This window comes from Carassius gibelio, chromosome B15 (assembly GCF_023724105.1).
Source record: "Carassius gibelio isolate Cgi1373 ecotype wild population from Czech Republic chromosome B15, carGib1.2-hapl.c, whole genome shotgun sequence".
Taxonomy (NCBI): Eukaryota; Metazoa; Chordata; class Actinopteri; order Cypriniformes; family Cyprinidae; genus Carassius; species Carassius gibelio.
In genome coordinates this window covers 7,236,729-7,249,239 of record NC_068410.1, presented here as the reverse complement: position 1 = coordinate 7,249,239, position 12,511 = coordinate 7,236,729, and the positions used below count along the sequence as shown (strand labels likewise).

At 38.0% G+C, this 12,511-nt stretch overlaps 1 protein-coding gene across 16 annotated transcripts in view; it reads right to left on the bottom strand.

Annotated features, from left to right (window-relative positions):
- Positions 1 to 12,511, bottom strand: part of mecom (MDS1 and EVI1 complex locus) — a 146,030-nt gene that overhangs the window by 17,389 nt on the left and 116,130 nt on the right. For 15 of the 16 annotated variants that reach the window (XM_052576221.1, XM_052576228.1, XM_052576222.1 and 12 more), the window contains exons 3-6: positions 5,625 to 5,741; positions 1,088 to 1,190; positions 764 to 1,010; positions 294 to 441 (exon numbers count right to left, since the gene is read on the bottom strand). In XM_052576221.1, the coding sequence (XP_052432181.1) occupies positions 294 to 441; positions 764 to 1,010; positions 1,088 to 1,190; positions 5,625 to 5,741 (615 nt within the window). Of the gene's footprint in view, positions 1 to 293; positions 442 to 763; positions 1,011 to 1,087; positions 1,191 to 5,624; positions 5,742 to 7,338; positions 7,977 to 12,511 lie in introns of those variants that run through there. The other variant, XM_052576236.1, reaches the window with a different exon arrangement.

Genomic DNA, 12,511 nt, shown 5'->3' with positions numbered 1-12,511 from the left:
GATTATTGCACAAAAGTAAACAAAAACGTAATTGTTAACAAACACTGACATCTATACATGCTTATGGATTTGTTCTGACTGGACATAAAACAAAGTAAAATAAATAAAAATAATTGTTCTCCACTTTTATGATACGGTTATTTATTTTGCTATCCACACTACATATGATTATATAGTTTTTACATATTTTTTTTTATATGGTGGAATTATTGTCGAGTTTGTGATAACAGAAGGTGTGTTCCGGTGAAAGATGCCTGTTTTTGCACACGTCTTTTCTAATGTCTGGACTCTACCTTTGAGCAGTTTTCACATTCATAATGCTTGCCGCTGTCATGTGACATCTGGTGGCGAATCAGGTTTGATTTCCAGTTGAATGCCTTCGGACACTGATCACATTTATATTCCCTCTCATCGGAGTGAGACAACGAGTGAGTGTCCAGACTGGAGCAGACAGAAAAAGAGAGAGAATGATCAGTTTTGAGTGTGTTTTGGTAGAAGCACAAAATAAAATAAAATAAAACAGTAGTTTTGAAATAAAATGAAACAAAACAGCAGTTTTAAAATAAAATAAAGTGAAATAAAATAAAAACGCAGTGTTTTAAATTTAAACAAAATAAAATAGCAGTTTTAAAAGAAAACAAAACAAAACAATCAAAACAAAACAATCAAAACAAAACAAAACAAAACAAAACAAAAAACAAAACAAAACAAAACAAAACAAAACAAAACAAAACAAAACAAAACAAAACAGGAATGTTCTAACCTCTGGGCATCAGGAAAGACCTGCTCACACTCCTTACACTCCTGTGGGGAGCGGGGTAAGTTCAGGGGGTGAGTGTGTAAGTGCAGCGGGTCAAGATCAGGATCGTCCACGGCGCCGGCCAGACCCTGCTTAGACAGCTTGAAGCCAGAGGACGGTGGGGTGCCACACGCATGCTTCTGATGGTCCAAAAGCTCTGAACCAGACTCAAAGTTCAGGTCACAGTCCTCACAACGGTATTGACGCTCCTCTGCAGGACAACAGAATGAGTGAGTTAGCAAGCGAGCGAGTTTGTGTGTGTTCATGTGCGTCTGAGTGCAATCTCACCGTGTATGTCTGGAGCCATGGTCTCACATGAAAAATCCTCAGCCTTCATGAACAGTAAGAGTTCTTCACCTGGCTGGACCTCTCGGACCACACGGTAAAAGATCTAGAGAGAGAGAGACAGATGTTTAACAAGGGACAGAATACTGATACACTACTGATTAATGTTTTTTTTTTCTTTTTAAGAAAAGATATTCAGCAAGGACACATTAACTTGATCAGTAAATTCAATAAAAATGTTAACAAAGTTTCTATTAAAAAATTTAACATTTTATATAAATATAACATTTCTGATGAATGACAAAAAAACCTGATACACTTTACATTACTAACAAATCAGATTAATTCCTTTCTATTTGATACTATTTATTTTATTTTCCAAATGGTGGAACAGTCTGGGTTTTCAGGAGCATGTGAAAAAGAAAAAAATGATTTCAAATGACAATAGATTTTGATGGACAAACAATGATGGGAACCTGAGCTCGAGCGTGTGTGTGTGTTTGAAAGAGACGGTGTTAAAGAATCCGAATGGAGACCTATCGGTTTGACACACACACACTTCCTGCGTGAACACAATAGGTAGTGGGAGAAACAGTTGTGTTATTTGGATGGTGTTATTTTTGGCAAGCCTTGAAGGCATTAGACGGCTCTTTTCCTGTTCAGTCTGGTGGTGACATTTGAGCATTCTTATTAGAAATGTCACACAATTAGACAGACACGCACAAAAACTCTTGATAATATGATAAAGGCAACAGAGAGGTGGAGACCCCTTGGAAACGCCATGGTCATTATGTGTGTGTGTGTGTGTGTGTGTGTGTGTGTGTGTGTACAAGACCCAGCAGGCCGCAAGGGACACGGAGGGACCGAGTCCTGCTCTATTGTTTAAAAGGAGAATACAGGGAACTAGCAGGACCCTCAAGACAACATGAGAACGGAGTCTCTCTCACACACTTTCACAGCCCGTCTACCCCTTCTGGTGCCTTCCTGCAGATCTCTGATATCTTGTACTTGTAATGTTACAGCCGACCCTCTTTCTGTGACTGTGTGTGTGTTTTTATTGCACACACTCACGCACAAAGACAGGGAGCAAAGGGCCACCATAATATTGTGAGTACATAACAAAGGCAGAGCTGTTCAAATGCTGTGTGAGGGGCCGTGGGGTGAATGATACGGGCACACACACTCATACAACGTGTTGGCCGGGGACACAGTGGGCCAGCCAAGCTCAGAGATCAGGGGAGTTTACTGGGCATCACTCCTGGCAACCCATCCTGGGCTGTGCTCTGGTTCTTCAGTGCCAAGGGTGAGTGCCAACCTGCGAGTCTTTTCAGATGCCATAGAAGGGTGTGCGTTTGGCTGTGTGCACATGCTCACACACACTGTTCTGAGGATGAATGTGTATTACTGGGAGGACCTTTGAGTGGTAACCACAACAAATTGTTATATATCAGGACGAGTAATACAAATGTTACTACAGCTTGTTCAAATTGACTACAGAAGTTAGCTAGATCTGGAAAATTCACTCTGGACGTTTAAAAAAGCTAAATAAAATTATACAAATATTAATATCTACCTACAGTATAAAAGAATACAAAAATGTATTAAAAATATGTAGTAAATTAACTAAATAAATCCATGGACATTCCCAAAGATAAAAATAAATAAATGTGTTCTAAAATAAAATAAAATTAACAAATAAAATAATAAATAGCTGAGTTTATAAAATAAAATAAAATAAAACAAAATAAATTAAAAAATATTCACTCACTCATTCACTCCCTGGATGTTCCCAAAGGTAAAATGAAATGAATACATATAGAAACATGTAATTATAAAATGTAATTTAATATAATAAAATACAGTATAATACAATAGACAGTAAATTAAAAAAGCAAATAAATTAATTAAGAAATTACAAACGCACACACACACACCTAGGAAGTTTCAAAAAAGAAATTAATAACAATAAAACTAAATAAATAATAATTTTTACAGTATGTCCTCATTGGACAGCTAGGTTAACGCGTGAGTGTGTCTGGGTTAGGATGTCTGGCAGTTTCAGGTTAACTGGTAAGTAAAGGTTGTACACTTTCAGTGCTTATAGTAATAGATTGAGTCAGCTGAGTTAATCACACACAAAGCAGGCCAGACCTCATGGAGAAAGAATATGACACTAATATGACCCATTTTGACCCACACTGAACCACAGAAGACGAATCCTTCAACATTTATCATCAGGGCTTATCTTTCCAAGACTTTATAAGATACACAGACACTTGCACTTGACTTTGAGGGCACTGAGAAGTGCACCAGATAATCTTTCCTTGACTTCAGTGATTACTGAAGCAAACAGCGCAACACTTTCCTCTCCAAGTAAGAGAGGTCACTTCATATACAGCATCGCACACACACAAACTCACATAGCTCGACTCTATTGTGTAAGTGTCTATGAGAAACGGATGTTAGTCGACTGATGTCCTGATAAACAGGTCCATTAGATCCTTCGTTCAGCACTGTAGGAATGAAAAACACTCTCACACCGACCAACGCCTCACACTGAAAACCCCCTTTCTCCTTCCCCACGTCCAGTGAAAAGGTGACGAGTGATAAACTGGAATAATCGGACAATCAACATTCCTTGTGTCCAAGTCGATCAATATCTGTCCAGCCGTGGATTTTCTTCCTGTTAATTGTTCTAGGTAACACTTCAGCTACGAATGTTTTAGTGTTAAATATCTTAGCTGAAATTATGAATCTAGCATTTCGTTTCATGCTGATGTTCCTCATCAATTTTCAAGAACTATCTAAGTAGTAAACACTACGATGATTCAGATTCATCCAACAATTATGTTATTTTACCCAGATAACATCTTAAGGAATAAAGGAAAGCTGTACGTGAAAAAAAGAGTGGGATCGGAAAAGAAGAGCACATTCCTTCACCTCCACGCAGCCAAAATCTGTTCTTTATGAAAACTGATAACGGTCAGTCTTTTGTATCTCTCTCTCCAGGTTTTGTCGCTATAAGGAGGAACAGCGTGATTATAAAAACATGTGGGATGCCGGAAGCCATAAAGTCTAAGCCCAACTCTTTGTTATGACAAGGTGTCATACTTTAACAATTATGGCCCATATCATAATGCTGTGTCTGAACCGGTTCTCTTCCTCTCTTTCTAGTTTCTCTTTATGAAAACCTTTAGAAAAGTCAAATATTTGGGAAATCTAGACCTCCCAGCCATCACATTGCCTTGCTTGCTTTCTCATCATTCAGAAACACACTTCAGATTGAGAGACGTTTTGATTTCATTCTTCTAGCGGATCTCACTTTGCAAAGTTGAATATGGAAAAATACAATTGGCCTGTTTAACATGTGAATGAATCCTCAGCATACGTCATTTCACTTGAAAAGGCCGACTGGTGCTTTGAGAGTTCTTTGTTATCAGTAGACAGGCAAATGGTAAATTCATTTCATAATCGCTGAATATCTCACTGTGTGATTTGGATGTTCAAGAAGGGTGTGATATCTCCAAAATAATCCTGATAGCATGAACTGATCGTCAGATTATTGTTTTGTTAGATTTAGCTTGCTGTGCTGTGTAGTGGTTCAAGAAAGCACAACAAAACTTCAACTCAACCCAATCCAACCCAGCTAAACTCCATTTAAATCCACTTGTCTCTAGTCCAGATCAATGCAGTCAGGATTAAATCCAGTCCATCTATACTAATCTCAGTTTACTCCAGTCCAGTCTAATTTGCTTGAACTAATCTAATTGAACTAATCTAGTTTAACTCTACTTAATTTATTTCAGTCCAACTCAAGTTGAACTCATTTTAATTGAATTCAGCTCAATTTGACATAGCTTTATTTCATTCAGTTTAATCCTGTACAACTCAACTCAATTTAATCTCAGTTCAAATCAAACCAACTCAACTCAGTTTCCAATATAACTAAATCTAGTCGAACTCTGTAAAGTATAACTCAGTGAATCCATTTTTTCAAAAATGGACTTGAAACTTTAAAAGTTGCATTTTAGACACACAAAAAAATGACAAACTAACCTCACAGAAATGGTTTAACCTTTTAAGGAAGAAAATTAAAAATAAAAAGGAAACTTAAATTTTGTGGTGTGTTAAATACTGTGAATAAAAGCTGTGAATTTATGGAAGTGACTCAGTCTCTTTGTCTTCTCTCTCTCTTTTAGTCTCTTTCTAACTTGTCTTTCACTCCATAAGGATTCAGGAATTTGTCGTCCCTCATATCTGAATGCAAAGATACAAAATGTGTGATTATCATCATGCTTGACCGAGAGAGTACGTGTGGGTGTGTGTGTGTGATCTTGGCCTGTGGTCCTTCACGCTGCAGCCAAGATACAAAAGACCAAAACACAAAAACACAGTGACACACACACATCGAACGAGAACGAAAATGCAGAAGGAATCTGCTATTAAAGATAGCAGAAACACCTTTAAACACTTCATTATGTTGGCCATGCAGGTGCTTTGAGTGTGTGTGTGTGTGTCTGTGTGTGTGTCCTCCACGTACCTGCTCATGTATCTGGCAGGCTGTGAGGTTGTGTTGGTGGGTGGATGGAGAGATCTGAACGTGCCTTAGCCAGCTCCTGCTATCACACACGCTCCCATCCAAACCTGTCCGCTCACCCTGAGAGAGAAAGAGAAGAGAGAGAGAGAGATCAGTCTTTGATCTTGAACTTTAAGAGATTACTGTGCAGTGACTAAAATCTCATGCCACCCACTGAGGCTTAGAAAACGGCAATACAGATAAGTCTAACTTATTACACACACACACACACACACTTTCTCTAGGACACTTACACACACTCTGACAACATCTTCTTCACACACTTCACTTCTCACTCTTTCTCACAGACTCTTCACCTTTGCTTTTTAGTCATCAAGCGAATGTCACAAACAAAACATTCTTAACATCATCTTAAACATCATCTAGTGGCTCAGATCACTTGCATCTGTTCAAGTAAGTTTTACACATCAACAGCACAAAGATTTATTTATTTATTTTTATATATATTTTTTTTTTTGCATTTGGTAAAGTATTTTGTGAAACAGGCCTTAAAAATATAAATATAATTTATACATTTTAATACCTAGTTGGTAGTTATCTAGTTTTTCAGCAAATATCCACAGCAAACAATTTAAAGTTTTTACAATATATTTAAAATACAAATTTGAACGTAAAAAGGAAATGCTTAAAAAGGTTATACATTTCAGATTCGCGTGCAAACCAAATGATTTTGCAAAGACTAAGAACTATTTAACAAAGACAGACTTTCACGTCTGCCCAGTAACAGTCTTCACATTACTGCATTTTCTGCCAAAACTCTCGAAACAAAAATAACGAGTTTATCTTTCACAGAGCTGCCAAACTACTGTTACAGTCCGTACAAACTTTCTCTCTCGCTCTATCCGTGATGTGAAACAAATATGAACACATTATTAACGAATAAAAAACGGGACAGTTGCCTTTAAGTGCAAACTAAACATTTATTTTATATTTAGGCTTTGAGTTTATGTAGTTTGACGCCAAATAAATCCACCGCGCGCAAACTCCCTCCCTCCCAAGCAACCCATGTCTCTATCTTTTTTAAAGAAATATAAAACAAATAAACGGTGTTAAAATAAATGGATAAAAACAAAATGTTAGAAATTAAACAGGATATGTAACAAAAGAAAGTGTATTACAATGGTCTAGAAATATATTGTTAAAACAATGTGTTTTTGTGGAAAAAGAAAAAAAATGTTTTATTACTTCAAACTAAACTCGTAAAACTAGAAACATTTGTCAGCTGTAATAACTTTCAGTTTTATTTTCTTTAGTCTTGTGATGAGAACCCATCTGCTGCTTTCATAGAACAAAATTAGTTTCATTTGGAAAACAATGCACACAATTGTATAAAACAAAAATAAAACACGAAATATCGCTCAGAAAATACGTTTCAAAGGAAAGTAAATAAAAGGCAATAAAATGTTACTCAGGAAAAAACCCCGTAAAATCCTAAATAAGTACAAAATCTATATTCAAATAAAAAATAAATAAAAAGCTGGAGATGTTAGCGACGCACAATGCATTCGAGCGTTACGCTTCAGCGCAAAAAAACCAAAGCCCTTCATTTTGATACAATTAAACAAGTTCAAAGGTGAAGGATGAATGGACTTTTATTTGACCATTAATTCGCGGCTTGTCAGAGAGAAACGTTGATATAAGAACATAAACCGCCTACCTTAAGAGCTCCACGGAAATCTCACTGGGAGGAAAGACTCAATGAAAGGACACCAAAAAACTCACAACAGCCTCGAATGAAGCTCTTACGCGAACGCTGTTTCGCGGCATGTAGCCTATCCCGTGTCTCTTGCTGAAGAAAAAAAATCGCTGTCTCTCTCCTCTCGTTTTGCTCTTATCAAGCGGACGACACGCTAAATTTCCCCGCGGACAAAAACTTTGTCCAACTTCAGTCCGTTCCTCCGCGAATCGCGCGGCTTAAAGTCCCCAGGTGTCGGTCTGTGTGACTGGCGGGTTTATTCACTGTCCCTCTTCGGGGCATCGGATCGCGAATGAAAGAGTGTGGAAATGAAACGAGGATCGTCCACCTTCAGTGATCTGAACGTGTAGGAGTGTCTCTGTCTGTCCCGTTCCAGTGGATCCTCTCTTGTCCCATGCGAGGGAGATGCGCTGAGGAGGAGGAGGAGGAGGATGAGGAGGAGGGGGGACCTGTCTCGCGTGTCCACCGGTCGGAAGTTGCGCGAGGCTCCCCCACGCTCGCGGAGAGGCGAGGTCAGCGCGAGGTCGGGACGGGGCTGCTCGCAGATAGACCCGAATTTCCCCGCTTTGATGAAGCCATCCAGTAATCACGAAATCAGCGGCGTTTTCCCTCCCCGCTTGCTTCGCTCGCGAAAACGAGCGAGGCTCGTGCAAGTGAAAGTGCACTGAGGTGCAAATCTGTTAGATTGTTTTCTTTAAGACTAAATGACGTGCAATTAACATTACGACTAATTTAAGAACTAACATTTACGTTCAGCTTTAGTAAACACCAACAGAGCTACTTTAACGTTTCAAATAATTTCTTTTTTTATTATTTTCCCCTCGTGCACAATACACCTGCTCTTATAGCCCACGACTGAACACGATTGGCAAAATAAATTCTCTCCCATCTCTTCACACACCCACAAATCAAAATGCATTATTTCACAAAACAGACTATTATTATTTTTTTTTATCACAGACTTCAACTTTTTTATGAGAACGAAAACTTCTCTGCAAAACAGACACTATGTGGTTACTTTAGACTCACTTTTTTTGCATTATTTGGTCAACTAGATTTTTTAAGTGGTTTAGCAATTAGCCAACACTGTTTTTAGTTTCTAAAGAACTTTAGAACTTGAACGATCTCATATCGCATTAGACACTTATTTTTAAGAGTGAGACTTTTGGAGTCCAGCGCATTAAAGAAGCGCAATCCATTGACGGGACTCTAATGACTCTGATGAAGATGAATATGTCTCCCTGGCCTATCTTTGACATTGAACTCAAGGTCTAGATAATGTCCATTGTTAATGAAATCGCAGGGCAGAAGCGGAGGAAGGACAGGAAAAATCATGTGTAAATACGACGGCCCTCGCCAGAGATTCCCATACACCCGCGCTTCTTGAGAACCGCGAAGAGACCCCGGTCCGCCGCGCATCGATTTCCTGCCATTCCTCGACTTGTCCATTGTTGGAAGCCTTTTTAATTTAGCCATAAATTGGGAAAGCTCAAGCTATGAGCTGTTCTATTTTCTCCCTGTCAGGATGAGGGATTTGGTTTATGATGCATTGTGTATTAAATACAAGTAATCTGGGAAAGTGATTGCCTGGCCTCGCCGGGGTCTGATGGAGGCTGGTGATAGAGGCTCCTCAGCTGAACTGTTCAGAAAAGGAGGGATAAACAAAAGGGCCGGTGGTATCTGTACCAAGCCTGGGGTAACACGGGGTAATCCACGGGGCAGGGGCAACTCCTGGAGCGTCACCCAGCGCTTCTCCGGTAGATGGCGTAGTGAGCCGGGTTTGGAAACGGGAGGAAAACTTTCCTTTTCCGCAGGAATGAAGTTGCATTTTTTGGCATTGGTGACACGTTGTTTAATATCGTATGTGTAGGAAAAACCTGCAGGCAGTATTTGAATGGGCACAAATGTTTAATTCGATAGATTCGAGGAGTCTAGAGACTGTATTATTTAGAGAACTGGCCGCCTCTCGCGCGCGCTCTCTCTCTCTCTCTCTGGAGGGAAGCGCATCAGTCAAGCGCGGAGCTGTGGAGCTACCGAGACCGGGAGTCATTTCTTTTCACGGCTGCGAAATTGCTGCACACAACGCCGTACACATTAAGGCGTCAAATTGCTAGATGGAACATGAAAGATTCAGTTGTATTGCCTCCAAATAGAAAATCGCCCGAACGACCTACAATGCAACTCGACGCTTAACCATGATTGAATTCAATAAAACTGAATTTAATCCGAGACTATAATGAATTTATTAAATAAAAGCACTATCATTTAGATAGTAGATTTTTTTTGTTTGTTTGGGTGTTTGTTTAAACTACATGTTATAGCTGACTGCACATGGATCAATGACAAACTGCTACAGACATCAGAGATGATTGTTGGGAGAAATCCTTTAAAACAATCAAGGTTAAAACACGTGCCATGTAGTCTTTGACTCTGTAAATGTGGTGGTGTAACAAGTAAAAAAAAAAACTAAAATAGACCTAAAATATTTTTTTTAAAAACATTCATTACAAATAGCCTTTTACTTTATTTAAAGACATGATTAGCCTATCTTTTCTCAATTTCTTAACCTGAACAACACTTTCATGCTTCATAATAAGAATATATGTGATAGTACTAGTCAACATAAAAAATGACATGACTTACTTGACAGAGGTTCTCAAGGGTGCCAAGAGGTCCTCTCTATTTCATGTTTTTTTTTGGTCACATGACAAAAAATTACTTCCTGCACGTTTGTTTACGCTTTTTACACGTAGCTATTAATAACATTTTTAAACAGAATTACTATAAGTCTACTGATTATTTAAAAAGAAATAATAAATGATTACCAAGCTTATGCCAGCATTACTTTTTTTCTTTTTTCTTTCAAAATATTTTTAAATGAAACATTTCCCCCTCCTTTTTAGAATCATCGGAGAGTTACACCACCTACCTGTACTCACAACATGAATATGAAAATCACATTTAATACAAAAGTCCATCAAATAAAAGTTTTATTGACCTCACTGAATTGCTTCATTTTAATGTGTTTTAAATTAACCTAATAGATTAGGAAAACGCGAGTCACCTCATTCACCCACAGCCTAACAATTAATAACTACGAAACATGTTGTGATCGGAGGATTATCAAATGTTTGGTGTTTTATGAACTGTTTGAACAGAATAACAAATTAAAATTTCATCTTATTATTTTTTTTTTTTTTTGAGAAAGCGCTTTGAAGTTGTTTCAAAATGTTCTTGGTCACGCTTGTTTTCTTTGTTTGTTTGTTTTGAAGCACTTTAAAGCTGCATCTTGTATTTTGTTTCGCTACATAAAACCAGTAGGCCTATGCTAAAGTTTGGATGCAGCTACGCGTTCCCCGTTCCTCTCTTCAAGACGCAATAGTTTGGCAGGCAGCGCCCCAGCTCGGGTTTGTTTATTTGCAGAGAACTAGCGCTGGACCGCGCGCATTAAGCCTTTAGCTAAAGTCGTGCGGAGGGGAATCCCAGATGGGCGAGAAACTGACGCCGGGAAGGAGCTGCTCCCCGCGGTCTCCCTCGGCCCTGGAGTCGCGCTCTAATGGAAACACTGTGTACGAGATGCATTCCAGCACATCCTAACGGGAAAGGGGGGGAAGAAAAGGAAAATATCGCAGCCAAATCCACATGAAATAGTTCAACCATTCATCGAGATAGACCTCCCATTGACAGGAGCGAAAAGCTGCATTAAGCCTGCACCGCGCCTCCCTGCAGACGCTGGACTCCACAACCAGCTATTAATTTAAAGTGCGGGGCCACTCAATCAATGGGCTCAACCAAAACTCATTTAAAACTGCTCCAACCGACCAATTTAGAGCCCGGGGCTGAGACTCCTTACCACTTAGTCATCTTTTGTCTGCCTCTAATAGCTTGAAAATCTAATGAAAACAGCTATAACATTTTCTTAAAAACGTGGCAATAGCATTAAATTTCAAATAGACAGATATAAGAACAATGTCATCATCAACAACATTAATAACAACATTAATAAGGGGATATTCATCATCTGGACAATTTCATACACAGTCTATGATGAACATGTTTTCGGATTCTGAATTAAAATGTATATATATATATATATATATATATATATATATATATATATATATATATATATATATATATATATATTGTGAGTTTTTTTTTTTTTTTTAGGTTAAATACAAACAATTAGATGATGGAACTGTCAAGACTTTGTAAAAAGGAAGAAGAAAAAAAGCTGAAATTCTTGAAATAAACAATAATTGACATTATGACATTAGTTTGTCATAATCATTTATTCTTAAGTGACTTTGCTTAAAAGTAAACCAAATTCATTTTTTCCATCAAATTAAAATGTGAATCATCCAACGCATGCTGCAATCCATGCTGAACATCAAGTGACAAGAAAAAAAACGATACAGAGAAGAGCCCTTTGACTGCATGTCAAAGTCATGATGTTTTTATTAATATCACTTTTGGGAAAAGGCTCTGTCCATTTCAAATGGAGCAAACTTATATTTTGAAAACAAAAATCATCTGAAAACTTAAATATGTTCACACTCAAAAAAAGGTTACTTAGTAATTAGCATTTATTTAAGTACATGATGGCTTACACCATTTGAACTTTCAAAATCAATTCATACATTTTTTGTTTAGTTCTTTTTGTTTAAAGTGGTAAAAATGTTTTCAAATGTGAAATCAACATGGATGCAAATATTGTTTCTACTTTTTTTCCCCAGCATTTTTCTTTTGCAACAAAACCAAAATAATAAAGGAGAAAAAACACAAACAAATAATATCAAAACATCAAAATGACAAGATGATTTATTAAGTGTGGCACGTCTGTCAGTGCAATTCTGCATATTTTGGGATTGAAAAAAATATTGCATGTGTGGCACACAAAACTGCCACTCTTCTCCATCTGTATCCCTAAATAAAACACTCTTGAGGGGCTTTGAGAGCTCTCTTTCCTAACACCAACCAATTACCATTAAAAGAGAAGGGAGGAAATGAAAGTGGAAAAATGTAAATAAAAAATTTCCTCGGATCTGGAAGTAGGCCCGTAGCACGTGTGTTAATCTCCACCTCAGTAATTTGGTTCTGTGAGAGAGGTACTGCATCCCCGCTGCTGCGCCCT